Raw genomic sequence first — 15,663 nt, 5'->3', positions numbered from 1 at the left:
AGCTTGCCATTAGCGGTGGATAGCTATCCTGTTGAAGGCAGGGTGCAGCACTTTCTCTCGGGAGAGTGATCCATCACATCCAACTGATGGGTCCTTTAAACATGAACGTGCTCTATCCTTTGTAGAGCGCGGCTACCCTTTCTTTCTGGCGCGCTGAATCACCGCCACCCACTCATTGGAGCTAATCTCAAAAGGACACATCTCCATTATTTTGCAAGAGATATAACTTTTACTCTCCAAAGGAGCCAGCAAGAGAATTCTGGACTCTGAAATAGCTGAGGGTTGCTACTCTAGCTATTGCCTAGTACCGAAGAAGGATGCAGCCCTTCAGTCCATCATAGATCTTTGTCCTCTGAATGCATTCCTACGGAAGGAGACATTCAAAATGCCTATGTTGTTCCAGATTCTATCTGTCGTGAACAAAAGCGATTGGATAGAGTTCTTGGTTCTGCAAGTATTTTCATATACCCATCCTGCAGTCTGTCAGGCATTACCAGCGATTCAAGTTAAGCCAGGAGCATTTTCTGTTTGCCGTGCTCTCCTTTGGCCTCACCAGATGCACCTTAGTGTTCACAGAAGTGATGGTGGTAGTGGCAGCCCATAGTCAGAGCTCGGGGATACCAGTTTTGCCTGATTGTTCAAGGTGGGCTCCCCACAGGTAGAGATAGACCACCTTCAGACAATGGGTAACCTCCTGATATTATTGCGGGTTCACGATCAATGAGCCAAAGTAGTACCGACTCCTTTGGAGTGGCTTTCTTTCATTGTTGCTGTCCTGGATACAGTCCAGTTCAGGGCCATCCCTTAATGGCAACGAGTTCAAAACATTCAAGTTATGATCCTGATGTGTCAACCCAGGCCATGGATATTGGTGAGAGCTGTTCTGGGGCATTTTCGCCTCTTAGCCTCCTGTCTCCTCCATGTCAACGCCAACGACATCCCGCCCTCACAAGAACTGTGTGACTCACTAGCCATCTTCTTCCACCGCAAGATCGCTGACATCCACGACAGCCTCAACACCACGACCGCCCCGACTATGCCAGACTTCACCCCCCCAGTGAATACCACCAGTACCAACCGCCTGACCTCCTGGTCAAACGTCATCGACAACGAGACACGCAAGGTCATGAACTCCATCCTCTCCGGATCTCTGTCTGACCCGTGCCCTCACCACGTATTCAACAAAGCAGACGCAGTCATCGCACCCCAACTATGAAAGGTCATCGATATCTCCTTCGAAACAGCGACGTTCCCGGAAAGCTGGAAGCATGCCGAAATCAAGGCCCTTCTCAAGAAGCCCAAAGCGGACCCCAAGGACCTCAAGAACTTCTGGCCCATGTCCCTGCTCCCTTCCCAGCAAAGGTCATCGAGAGAATCGTCAACATGCAACTGGCCCACCACTTGGAAGACAACAACATCTTGGACCCGTCCCAGTCCGGATTCAGACGAAACCACAGCACAGAGACAGCCCTCATCGCCGCCACAGAAGACATCAGGTGCCAACTAGACAACGGCGAAACATCAGCCCTCATCCTCCTGGACCTGTCAGCCGCCTTCGACGCGGTCTGTCATTGCCATCTAAAGACACGCCTCCTAGAAGCCGGAATCCAAGAGAAGGCTCTCGACTGGACCACGTCCTTCCTCACCGGCAGAACCCAGAGCGTCCGCCTCCCACCCTTCCGATCCGAAGCCACCGACATCATCTGCGGCATCCCCCAGGGCTCATCCCTCAGCCCGACGCTGTTCAACATCTACATAGCCCCCCTCGCACAAGTGGCCCGCCATTACGACCTCAACATCATCTCCTATGCCGACGACACCAAGCTCATCCTCTCCCTCACCAAGGACCCACACACCGCCAAAACCAACCTCCACGAGGGAATGAAGGCATGCAACATCATTTTATGTGTTTTCTCAATGTAACTGGACTTATCATGTTATCTCTTGCTTTCTTGTTATTGACATTGCTTCCGTCCCAGGTTTTTCTTGCTTATTTGTCTTTGTTTTCCCTCTTGCTGTCTCTCTCTTAAGCTATCTTCCCCGTACTATAAATGTCCCCGCAGAAGATATCAACTCTAAACCTAATTCGCCTATATCCAACGAATTACACATGCCAGTATCTGACTAGAAATCACTGATGTTAATGAGACATCTGACAGACAAATTAGGCCGAATGTAGTAACCAGGGTCCAGAAAGTAAAAATTAGCCAATGGAGTAAATCCGCACCACCACCCAAGAAAAGAAAGGGGCAAGGTCCTAATAAGCAAAATCACCCCCCCCTCCCCCCCAAGATGTTGGGACGTAAACAAAAGACTGTGGAGAGGGAGATCCGTACAGGATATAATATGGCCCAAAGGGGCTCTGTTTCAATAGCTTCAGTTCCAGCCCAGGACATTGATAATGTGCAGATCTGAAAGAAACAGGTTAGTATTAGATTCCTTACCTTATATATATATCCCCAGGCGTCAGTCTGGATCCGGAAATTTTTGCGTAGCAGTACCCCTGCGTGTCGGTAGGCATCGTCTGCGGCTCTACAGCTGTCGTTGGCACCGGGATAACGTTGCAGGAGTACTTAGAAACTGCCCTTGTGCGCTGACGTCTGTTCTTCTTAAGCGCAGGTCCGGAGAAAGTGGTACCCTTTAGTCACTTTTTGACTAAGGTTTTTCGATCCTTTTTGGATCTGTTTCGAATCGTCCGACTCCATCGGTGCCGGTAGGGATGCCCGGGTTCAAGCCCTGTGCCGACTGCAACCGACTGATGTCGGTTACCGACCCCTATTGCCAGTGCCTACATTGCCTGGGGCCCGACCATGATGACAAGTCGTACCACGACTGCCGGGCCTTGACGTCGAAGGCTAGGTGGGAGCGGTCCTGCAAGCGCCTCGAGCTCCGGCAGTCGGCCCGCGCCATTCGAGGTCCCGGTCCGGAAGGAGGTCGAGGGACTGGTCGGAGGTCGAGGGACCGGTCGCGTGGCCGGAGTCATCACAGCTCGGCGAGTCGACACCACTCGTCGGGCTCCAAGTCCTCAGGTAAGAGGCACAAGAAGTCGAAGAGGCATCATCGCTCTTCTGACTCCGCCCGATGCTCGTGCGACGCGGCCGGGGGTTCGGGTGACACCGCCGACGCGGCTTCGCCGGAGCTGCAAGCGTCGCGGCCTGCTCCATACCCGCCGGTCCCTGGGCAGAACGCCTTCGGGCCATGTGGCCCTGACTGGGAGCCCAAGCGGGGCGGGTGCTTCGGCCCAGGCGCCTTCGGGTGCTTTGGCCTCGGCGCCGTCGGCGACTTCGGTCCCGACGCCGCAAGGCCCCACTGGATCCGGTTCCGGATCCGGGTCGCTGCTGGTCGACCTTACAACCCCGCCGGCGTCGACCCCTAGGGTGTCACCCCCGGCACCGTCCTCGCACGACGCCGACCCTGGTCCAACCCTCGTTCCGGATCAGACGCCGCAGCGGCGTCGCTCGACGCCGCATTCAGCGCTGACCGAAGAGGAATTCTTCGAGGATCTGGGTCCATCCTTTACCCCTGAATATCAGGAGATGGACGATGAGGGAGGCTGGGAGGGGTCTGAGGACCCTCTGGCACATGAGTGCCAGTCATTTCAGGACTGGACACAGGAAGTAGGGGAGGCCAGTGGCCTGGATACCTCCCCAGGCACTGGTTTTGTCTCCCCTCCTATTGTGGCTACGGAGGAGGGGGCTACTTATAGTGTGGTGCTGATGAGGGCGGCTAAGGCCTTAGCTCTTGAGCTCCCCGTCGCAACGGTGAGGTCTAACATCCTCACAGAGGTCCTTAAACCAAAGGTAAGCTCCCCAGAGCCTCTACTGCCGTTTAATGAGGCTCTCACGGACGTCCTGTTGGGCACTTGGTCCAGGCCCACTACAGGTCCTCCTGTAGATAGGAACGTCGCTAGGCGCCACCGCACTGCTCCGGGCGACCCTAGTTTCTTGTCCACTCACCCCAACCCCGAGAGCCTGGTTATCCAGGCCTCTACTTCCCAATCCGCATTCCCGACTGCTCCTCCCGATCGGGAATCCAAGAGGTATAAGCAATTCGGCAAGTTAGGCTTAGTTTGGGGTTGCGGTCAGTCAACAACGCGTGCCTCTTGGGCCGTTACACCCACTCCCTGTGGGATACGGTTGCGGCCATGCTGCCTGAGTGCCCGGAGGGAGCCCGGGTGAAGCTCGCTCAAGCCCTCGCACGGACTCGCTGGGGAGAGCGATTTCCACGTCTGTGGCGGTTCGCCACCACGCCTGGCTGAGGTCCGCCAACTTCTCGCCCGATGTCCAGAACACACTTATGGACATGCCGTTGGCAGCTACCTCTTCGGTGGCAAGGCAGATAGTGCGCTGGAACGCTTTAAGGACTCCGGGGCCACGGCCAAGTCCTTGGGCCTGTCGGCCCTGCGTTAGCAATCTTCTGCCCAGCGCTCCTTTCGTGGCTATGGAAGGGCGCCCCCACAAGTCCTGCCAGCCACGGGCTGCAGACTACCATTCAGCATGGCGGTGGGCATGGTTACCGTCGCAGCGGTAACAGGGGACAACGGCTCGGCCAGTCCACATCCACCCCCGCAGCATCCGCCTCAAAGCCTCCCTAGTCCGAGCTTTCAGGCCCATTTGACGCCAGTGGGGGCAGGGTTCGCCATCACCTCCTCCCCTGGCGCTCCATCACATCGGACAGGTGGGTGCTGCAAATCGTCCGAAGGGGCTACTCCCTCCCCATCGAGGCGACCCCTCCAGCCATGCCACCGCAGTACCACCGCGTGTCGGGGGATCACTTGCAACTTCTGCAAGAGGAAGTTACGGCCCTCTTGGCCAAGGGGGCCATCGAGCGCGTTCCTGGGCCAGAAGTAGGGTGTGGTTGTTACTCCCACTACTTTCTGGTTCCCAAGAAGGGCAAAGGGGGCCTACGCCCTATCTTGGACCTGTGGAATGTCAATGGCTTCCTCCGGAAGGAGAAGTTCAAGATGCTGACTTTGGCTCAGGTCTTAGCTGCCTTAGACCCGGGAGACTGGATGGTAGCGTTGGACTTGCAGGATGCCTATTTCCACATCCCTGTCCTGCCGGCCCAACGGCGCTACCTGCGGTTCACGGTAGGCCACGAGCACTTTCAGTTTACCATGCTCCCCTTCGGCCTTACCAGCGCCCCACTGGTGTTCACGAAAGTGATGGCGGTGGTCGCAGCTCATCTGCGCAGGTTAGGGGTTTCAGTCTTCCCCTACCTCGACAACTGGTTGTTGAAGGCGGGCTCGCCCCAGACAGTCGTCAGCCACCTCCAGTCCACGGCCGACCTCCTGCACCTGCAGGGGTTCTCCCTCAATGTGCCGAAGTCGCACCTGTGTCCCTCTCAGAAGCTCCTCTTTATCGGAGCGGTTCTCGACTCGGCGCAGTTTCGGGTTTATCCTCCAGAACAGCGGGTTCGGGATATTCAGGCTCTGATTCCGAACTTTCAGCCGTTATCCCGAGTCTCGGTCAGGTTCACGCTGCGGCTTCTGGGGCTGATGGCCTCCTGCATCCTTCTGGTGCATCACGCCTTGTGACGGGTGCGGGCTCTGCAGTGGGCCCTGACGTTTCAGTAGGCAAAGCATCAGGGCAACTTGTCCGAACATGTCCTGATCTCGGAGGGCACTGCAAGACAGTTGCAGTGGTGGCTCACGGACCGTGGTTGGGTCAGCGGCAGATCCCTCTCCCTACCCCAACCGGAGCACGTAGTTGTGACGAACGCGTCCCTCCAGGGCTGGGGGGTCCACATGGGAGAGGCGGAGATCAGAGGCCTCTGGTCTCCGGCGGAGTCCCGGCTCCACATCAACCTTCTGGAATTGCGGGCCATCTGGCTTGCACTAAAGAAATTCCTCCCCTCCGTCCGGGGGAGTGTAGTGCAGGTGTTCACGGACAACACCACCGCTATGTGGTACTCCAACAATCAGGGCGGGGTGGGGTCGTGGACCCTATGCCAGGAGGCTCTGCGCCTCTGGAAGTGGCTGGAACATCAGGGCTTGACCCTGGTCGTTCAACACCTGGCATGTTCCCTGAACGCCAGGGCGGACGAACTTAGCCATCGGTGCATGATGGATCACCAATGGCGTCTGAACTCGGACGTGACGCAAGGTCTCTTTCAGCAGTGGGGAGAGCCTTGGCTAGATCTATTCGCCACACAAGAGAACACGCAATGTCATCAGTTCTGCGCGTTGGAATTTCCAAGGCGGCACTTGCTCAGAGACGCTTTTCGTCGCGAGTGGAGTTGCGGTCTATTATACACCTCTCCGCCAATACCACTTCTGCCCAGATTGCTGAAGAAGATCAGGCGCGACCGGGCCCAAGTCATCCTCGTGGCTCCGGACTGGGCACGAAGATACTGGTATCCCGAGCTACTCAGCATGTCTGTCGATCCCCTGATTCGTCTGCCTCTTCAGGAGGACCTTCTGTCGCAGCAGCAGGGGACGGTCCTCCACCCGAACCTGTCCAGCCTCCACCTCCATGCGTGGAGATTGAGCGGCGACAGTTGAGGCCATTTGACTTCCCTCCAGAATCTGTGATATTATTCTGGCAGCCAGGTGTCGCTCCACAAAATCGGTATACGCCTGCAGGTGAACAAATTTGTGGCATGGTAAACCGCAAAGGCTGTGGATCCCCTTTCTGCCTCTCTTTCTGAGGTTCTACTCTTTCTTCTTTCCTTTGCCCAGCAGGGCTCTGCTCTGGGCACTATCAAGGGCTACCTCTCTGCCATTTCCGCCTTCTTTAGGCTACCTGATCAGCCCACTTTGTACAAATCCCCAGTTGTTAATAGGTTCTTGAAGGGCATCAGTCATATGTTCCCTCCTGTTCTTTTCGTGATGCCCCAGTGGGACTTGAACCTTCTTCTGACTTATCTGATGTGTGCTCCCTTCGAGCCACTTCATAACTGTCCTCTTCGTCTTCTTACCCTTAAGACTGTATTCCTGGTTGCCATCACCTTTGCCAGGAGAGTGAGTGAGCTCCAGGCCCTTTCTTCAAAACCTCCTTTTCTTTCTGTCCATCCGGACAAAGTTGTGTTGCGGATGCGACCCTCTTTCCTGCCCAAAGTAGTCGCAGCCTTCCACATCGGGCAGTCCGTCACCTTGCCCACCTTCTTTCCGCCTCCGCATCCCTCGAAAGAGGAATAGAGGCTCCACCATCGGGACCCAAAACGAAACGTGCACTTTCATACTATTTGGATCCCACACGCCAGTTCCGGGTGGATGACCAACTCTTTGTTGGTTACGTGGGCACTAAGAAGGGCGGTGCACAAACGGACCATTTCCCGATGGGTGGTCTTGTGCATCAAGGCTTTTTATTCACTGGCTAAAAAGGAGCCTCCTCTGGGGCTGTGTGCCGATTTCACTCGGGCCATGGCGGCTACTACTGCCCTGGGTCGGGGAGTCCCCTTGCAGGGCATCTGTTAGGCAGCTACGTGGGCCTCGCTGCTCACGTTCGTAAGACACTACTGCCTGGACAGCTAAGTCCGGAGAGATGGCTTTTTCAGCCGTTCCTTTGTCCAGAACTTTCTGGTGTGATTATTGGTTCGCAGACCCACCACCGGGGTTGGTATTGCTGGGGTATCTATTCTAAGGTAAGGAATCTAATACTAACCTGTTTCTTTCAGATGCACAAGTTACTTACCCAAGTTACTTACCTTTGGTAACGATATATCTGTAAGAAACAGTAGTTAGTATTAGATTCCTTACCGCCATACCCATCCTCCCCGTTCTGCGAACCGATATCTAGGGTTAAGGTCATCTCCTTTCAGGGCCCTAGTTTCATGGCGCCAGTGTTGGTTTTTATCATGGCTCTGCGTTTCTGGCGCGGAAAAGCTGTGTATAAGAACTGACATCAGCGCGCGAGGGCGGCGTCTAAGTACTCTGGCGCCGTCATCCCGACGCCGACGACGGACGCGCAGACGACGCCTACCGAAGCGCAGGGGTACTGCTACGCAAAGTTTTCCGGATCCAGACTGGCGCCTGGGGATATTCTAAGGTAAGGAATCTAATACTAACTACTGTTTCTTACAGATATATCGTTACCGAAGGTAAGTAACTTGTGCTTCTGGAAAAGACAGTTTATGCCCTTCGGAATCCATTGGTGCTCAAATTATCCCACCTGGAGGCGAGCCTAGTAAGCTGGAAAGTCTCGTCAGCACCTCCTCCCTAGTCCCGCCTGAGATCTGCCAATGCAGAACTAAGGCTATATTGCCTAGCAGGAACGTGGGCCCAATAGCTGGCGAGCCTGAAGGCAATCACGGACCTGGGACTGTGCCCCAGCAATCTCCACACGATCCCTCATGTAATACTAATAATCCGGGTTGGACTGAGTCGTCACATCTAAGAGAAGTGCCCCCCCACCCATTAGGAATCAGAGTCCGCACAGGGTTTGACTATAGGGTGTGACCAGATGCTAAACACTCAGAAAGAGGCCCTCTCTGCGCGTGTTAATTATACACGTAGAGGGGGAGTCCAGTCCCCAAGTGACTCACGATGCATGAACCTACCCAGGGGCAACTCGCCAAGCCCAAGTAACCTGCACCTTCCTCCTGAAGTAACTCCATACACTATCGTGCTGACCAATGTTCCTCCCCTGTTACCCGGGGATATGGAACACTGGTCAACACTGAGGAATAAGTAATTACACTTATTTAAGTGCAAGGACAGGTATCACAAATATGTTATTTGCAGAGTTCAAGATGGCGTGGCGGATTGGCTGTGTAGGGAGTTCCATAAAGGCTTTAGCTGGAGATTTTGTAGTCCTAACATTTAGGTCGTCAGACTTAGTTCGAACCATATTAGACAAGGGGGGCAATTGGCCAGTTAGAACTATGGGGATAACATCCTACCCCTGGGCTTTTTTTACCAACCACACAGACTCCCGTAGTACATCCGAGATGAAGAGAGATTGTTTGGGACAAGGCAACCTAGGTTTGCTGTTCCAGTCAGCAATCACTATGATGTCTTTAACACCTTAGAGGATATTGACTGACTTGCACCACTGAGCTGGCATTTGAACCAGGACGAGGGCTTATCCAGGAGTCGTGGTGATGTAACATCGCTAAATGGTTGCACCTCAGATTGTGACAAATCCGTGCTAAGGCCACCCCCTCACATAACCGAGATGGAAACGTACGAGAGAGATATTAGTACTAGAAGTTTAGCCCCACTCTCTGAATTGTGTGAGCCCTTAACTCAAGAAACATCCAGCATGGGAAATATCAATCTCATTTCCCCTATTAAAGCTCCAACCAGATCCCTGTCCAATCTTGAGTGTTCCCTTTGTAAAACTATTTCTTAGAATATAGCAGGTTTGCGCAATAAGACAAATGACCAAATATGGTGTGATTTCATTTTAGACTATGATATCCTATGTTTCCAGGAAACATGGACCAGAGACCCAACTCATATTAATGGATATAAAACATTTCACACGCCTGCTCTGAAGGGGCAAGGGGGCAGACCTAATGGAAGGCTCTGCACATATATATCAAACAAGTTAGCAATAGACAAAATGGAATCAAAGTTGGGGGACAGATATTATCAACTGATCAAACTACATCAAAGTCTGACCCATTGCATCATCTTGGTTAATTTTATAACAATATTTTACCAGATGATCTTGGAAAGGTTGTGAAAAATATTGACAGTGATATTAATTTTGTTTGCAATGCAAATGCAAAAGATACAATGATACTCCTCCTGGGGGGGTTTCAACTGCCCCTTTTGCCCACATGAGGACAGTAGAATCTGTGGTTTTAATGATGAAGAGTGCATATGTAATACTCATTTTTTGCCATACACTGGCTGTGGAATTTTTTAACGACCTGATTTTGAGTTCTGAGTTGCGTTTTGTGACTGATTTACTGACCAGTCCTATCCCCATGCCCTACACATTTAATGGAAGAGGTTTACCCTCAACCATAGATTACATACTAGTGTCCCGTAATTACGCATCTAGGCTGTACTCTTTCAATGTTGGCGATAACCCATTGAGTGACCACTTCCCCCTATGCCTAAAGATTAGTCTGCCATCATATAGGTCTGATAGAGTGGGCGATGCTACAGAAGTCATAGGGAGGGTAAAGCTTGATAAAATCAATGGTTATACAATACGGTGGTCTAAGGTGGACCCTGATGCGGTCATAAAACAACTAGTAATGAAGTATAAAACCACCTTTGATACTTGTCTGAGCGAGTCAGCTTCCCACAACAGTATTTGATCATCTTTTCAGATAATATCAGCTGGGGTCAGGGAGCTATTATCTGTCCAACTCCGTAATAAAGTCAAGAGGCAGGGATGGTTTGACAGTAAATGTACGCGAGCATACACTAACCTTAAAAATGAGTTGCATAGGCAGCCCAGAATACCCAAGAATGTCAGGCAGGCAAGAACGGATTGTAGGCTGGCACTTAAGGAAAGAAGATGTGCTATGAGAAGGAAAGCCTGGGAATCCATTCACAGTGCGGCCCTGCAGAAAGACAGTGCCGCCTTCTGGAAAGCAGTGAAAATGCACTTTTTACATCCTGCAGGCGGTCCTTCCATAGAAATCGCTATACCTGAGGAGTCCTTGGTTAGTCACTTCTCAAAGGTGTACAACGGGCAGGAGTTTCTCAATTTACCAATTAGTGATGTGTTAGGGGATAATATTGATAGAGTAGACTTGCAGTTCATGTTGGAGGAGGTGGAGAGAACTCTCTCAGTGAGCCAGGGAGGTAAAGCTCCGGGCCCTGACGGAGCACCAGTGGACTTGTTCAAGTCAAATATCGCTCTCTGGGGGCCCATAGTAACCCAGGCCTTTAATGCCAGTTGCTTGGACTCAATGCCAAAGACTTGGGTGGAATCTATTATAGTTCCAATTTTTTAAAAAAGGGGGGGCGTAATGATCCTGGGTGCTATAGGCCCATCTCGCTATTGGACTCCATAGTAAAAGTAGCTGAGCGAGTCACCTTGAAGCACCTGCAGGCATGGGCAGAAGATAGTCAGGCACTATCAGATATGCAGTATGGCTTCCAAAAGGGACTGGGAACGATTGAGCAGAGTGTAAACCTCGCCCTACTAGTGGGGAAATACACAAGAGTAAAGAAGGGAAGCTTGTTTCTGGCATTTGTGGACCTCACTGCTGGCTTCGACTCTGTAAGGCATGACAGATGGTCGGAGGTTCTTGAGACCGCTGGGGTCGACCCCTATATTATCCTTTTTCTACGGCGTCTGTACAGCGTTGCAACTGCGAGCGTGCGTTTTGGATTGGGTGATGAACACACAGCTTCCTTTCCCATTAGAAGGGCGGGGTCAGGCAAGGTTGTGTCCTGGCCCCCTTTCTTTGTAATCTCTCTATTAATGGTCTGGATCAAGCATTGCTTAGAAATAACCAAGATTTCCCTTTAGAGGGGGGGGGGGGCGTCTTATACCTGCTCTCCTCTACGCGGACGACGCAGTATTAATGTCTAGAACACAAATTGGTCTCCAGAGGGTTCTGAACAGTTTTTCTGATTTTATGAAGGATCTAGGTCTCTCTGTCAATATATTGAAGACTTCTATTATGAGCTGTGGTCATGGAAGTCAGAGCTCAATAGGCATGTTTGTAGATGGGCGGAGGCTAGCCCTGACAAAGAGTTTTTCTTACCTCTGCATTTTATTCAACCAAGGCGATTCATGGGCTCAAGCTATAACTGTGAAAACCTGGTGTTTATTAAGAAAACAGCTGCCCTTGCTTCTTTCTCTAGGAAGCTAGGCAGGAAACCTCCATGAGAGCTCAATCAAATTTACAAAGCCAAATGCATTACAATTGCAATGTATGGGGCGGGAGTCTGGGGTTTTGCAAATACCCACAAGATCCAAATTGTGGAAAACTCTTGTTTAAGACATATTTTATCAGTCCCGCCCAGTAACTCTTCTTATGCTTGTTATGATGAGCTGGGGCTTTCTTTCATCTCCGACCTTATAAAACTGGAACTCATCCTCCATTGGCACAGGCTATGGTTGAAAGAGCAAACCAAGTTAAACAGGGAGATCCTACAGGATTGCCATAAATTGGAGAGGGTTTTAACCACTTCGGTGCTCAGGACGGCCCCTGGCCGTCCGACGTCACGGTGGGCATGTGTGGAGGACGGCTGGGGGCTGTCCGAAACACGCCCACTCATTAATTCTCCTGCACAGCGTCGAAGGGGTTAAAGATGCCCCGGGATTAGGTACGTGTGTGATTTTATGAACGACTCCGGGCACACAGAATATTTTCTAACCCTAGATCTATGCAGGCAAATACCAGAAAGGATCTAAAAAAGGAGGGTCTCCAGTTATTGGTCTCAATAAGAATGTCAGGAGAAATTTTAAAGCCCAGTGTTAAACAACATGAGCTACTTTTAACCACTTTTAATATGGAACCATATCTAACATTTGTTCCTGGTGGTTTTGACAGGCGGTTATTAACCAGATTTAGACTGAGTATAGTCCACAGACTTGTGACCTTTCCAAAGGTGAAGGACTGGGCACTGAAACTGCAATTATGTCTGTGTGATAATTATCAGACCAGTCCACTATTCACCTAGTTTTATTTTGTAAATTTTATACAGTGTAAAGGAAATATGAATTCTTCCTCTTTTAAGACAACAGAGGCCGAGGCAATGTCGTCCGGCACTGATTAAACTTCAGTTTTTGTAGAATGAACATGTAGCCTGGTGATTAGCAATGTTCTTGAAGAAGGTACTCCATCAAAGGCAAAGTATTATAATTGATGAATTGTAACTGAATGGGCATTTGCCGCTTTTTAGATAATGTTTTGTTATAGGCAGGGGAAACCCGATAAACCCTTGTAGGCTTGGGCAATATGTAATTCAGAACAAAGGGTGCTACAAGGGATTTGTTTTTTAAATTATTCAGTCTGAGTTGTGAGTTGTACCACAGTAACACACTCAATAGTATCCACAGGATAACGATTTTGTTGTATATAGATAAATTAATTGATGGAAGGTGAAAAGTAAAACAGAGCAGAGGGATATATATTTCAAAAAATCTTTACTGAAAACAAATTTTGGGAGATAGATACACAAATTAATTTTAGCAAGGAATCATGAACTAAGTTTAACAAAATTTTTATCTATAGTTCATGACTTAGCACATCAGCTCCTATTTAGTAAAGAAAAACAACCCAAAATAATCAATAAAATGTGGTTGTAAATTCTGAATAGGAGCTGATGTGCTAAGTCATGAACTATAGATAAAAATTTTGTTAAACTTAGTTCATGATTCCTTGCTAAAATTAATTTGTGTATCTATCTCCCAAAATTTGTTTTCAGTAAAGATTTTTTGAAATATATATCCCTCTGCTCTGTTTTACTTTTCGCTTTTTAGATAATGTCATCATAGTTGCATTAATTTTATTTTGTATTTTACATTTTTGCTATTTGTGTGTAATTGTATGAATTGTTTGTAATTTTATGAATTTTGAGCTTTTGTGATTGTTAAAAAATGCAGTGGAATAAAGTTTTTCTTGACTTGACTTGAAATCCAATAGAACCAGATAGATTTTAGGCTATCTCCAATGCATGCAACATCATTGTATGTGTTTTCTCAATGTAACTGGACCTATCATGTTATCTCTTGCTTTCTTGTTATTGACATTGCTTCCGTCCCAGGTTCTTCCTGCTTATTTGTCTTTTGTTTTCCCTCTTGCTGTCTCTCTCTTAAGCTATCTTCCCCTTATTCCTTCTGGCGGTGTCTTCTGTCACCATTACTTTCGATCCCTGAATTAATGATTAATATTACATTCCATCTTTTCTTTGTCAGATTTGAACCATCCCTCTAAAAGAGATGGACATCTTCTGTAGTCCACCTCTTTCAGTCTTTCTCTCTGTTGTTAATCTACCATGTTCTGTCCCTCCTTACACTTTGTATCACTTCTTTCCTTTCCACCGTGAAATAGTTTGGAATGAATTGTTGTAGGTACCTCGCTGCTGTGTCCCTTCAGTCTTCGAAGTGTTTAAGATGACTGGCTTCTCATTCGTTCTCAAAAAGTGATAACCCCTTTCCTCGAGTCCTTCCCATCACTTCATTACTATCTACTCGCCATCTCTTTTCCACTGACCTTGCTGTCTCCTTAATGCTCTTCTTACTTCTACTAATCACAGGCTCTCATTCATCCTTCCTTTATGTTTTAAACTCAGTCTCTATCTCTCCTGTTCTTTAACTTCCTTTCTTAATCAGAGTTTTTTCTGTTTGCTGTTATTGCATGGGTGAGATCTTCACCTTTCACATTCCACATCTTTTGTTTAATTCGTTCTCTCCCAGCTCCCCTTGTATCCCTTTTGCTCCCATCCATTCTTTCATGTGTTTTACCTCTCACTCCTGCTTCGCCATCTCTCACCCTCCCACGTTCTCACCCCCTTTCTTTCTCACCCCTGCTGTCTCCACCGCCTCGCTCTTATCATTAATCTCTTTTCTCTTGCTCTTCCTCTTACCTTTCTCGTCCTCTTGTTCACATTTACACTCCCACAAGTGTTCTCATGTTGTATTCCTCTTCTCCCACCAGAGGTGATGGTAGGTATGGGTTACACGCGAGAGGAGATCAAGGAAGCACTGAACACTCAAAAATACAATGAAGTCACTGCAACCTACCTCCTGCTGGGCAGGAAGAATGAGGTAAGTGCTTTACTTGGAATGACCATCAGATTGAAAGTTAGGAACGAGTAGGATCCCTAGCTTCCGTGTCTGGATTACATACTGTATATATGTATATGATAACTAAGAGATGGGGATACTTAAGGTACTGAATATCCCATAGCTACATGGCAAGGAAACCCATCCCTGGGGTCTCATATCCTTGCATTTGTATAGGAAGACTCCTGAAACGGGCACACTGCTTGGGGCTGTGGATTTACACATACATTTGCTGAGGTAACTGTTGGGGCTCATGCCTTTGTACCGCTTTATCACTCTATCTGTATGGTAGTTATTTTATGTGCCTGGGTTGTACCATCAGGGTCGCAGCTGGGGGATCCATAGAACGTAACCCTGAAAGCGACGTGGTTGTGAGGACTCCAACTCCCAGAGTCCCTTTCGTGATTTAAAGCCTGACTGGCTGCTGCTGCTGCTTTGTTGGTTCATGCCGGCGGTAGCTGGTGAACCCAACCCTGAGCCTGGAAGTCGCGTGGAGACAACGGTCTCCCGTCTCTTGAGCATTAGCCCCACCCACTAAAGCCTTAAAGAGAGGTTTGTGATCACACTATGAGATACCACGATAAGAAGAGCTGCTAACCAGGCCCAGCCTCGTCTAGTCCAAAGATTAGCCCCTCTGCACTCATCCATGTTAATAAGACGACAACGGGAACCTCTGCCGTTTTTCGGGTTGTGTTACTTCATAACTCGCACTTATATGCAAAGACATTACTGAACCAAGATAATATGTAACATTGTGACTATATCTCTACGTTTGTCTCTGGCAGAGTTCCTCATAGTAGAGACAGAGTATCGGACTTAGTGCTTTAAATGGGCAGGTACTGTTTGGTACTGAGTACCTGCACTTCTTTCATTTGAAAGGAACAGTACATGCACTTTTCAGCACTGCAAAACATTTAATGGAAGATTATCGGCACTTAGAAGCAAGCAGGTACTCTGGAGAGTGAGTGCATGCACTCCTGAATGTCCATGTAAGATACTGGACTTACTGCACTCT

General features: G+C 49.4%; 1 protein-coding gene across 3 annotated transcripts in view; it reads left to right on the top strand.

Annotated features, from left to right (window-relative positions):
- The window catches only part of MARK4 (microtubule affinity regulating kinase 4), a 608,126-nt gene that overhangs the window by 322,036 nt on the left and 270,427 nt on the right, over nt 1–15,663 (top strand). For all 3 annotated transcript variants that reach the window (XM_086938381.1, XM_086938382.1, XM_086938383.1), the window contains exon 11: nt 14,521–14,630. In XM_086938381.1, coding sequence (XP_086794507.1) covers nt 14,521–14,630 — 110 coding nt within the window. The remainder of the gene's footprint in view (nt 1–14,520; nt 14,631–15,663) is intronic.

The sequence above is a fragment of the Lissotriton vulgaris genome, chromosome 9 (assembly GCF_964263255.1).
Source record: "Lissotriton vulgaris chromosome 9, aLisVul1.2, whole genome shotgun sequence".
Taxonomy (NCBI): domain Eukaryota; kingdom Metazoa; phylum Chordata; class Amphibia; order Caudata; family Salamandridae; genus Lissotriton; species Lissotriton vulgaris.
This window is presented reverse-complemented; position numbering and strand designations above follow the sequence as displayed.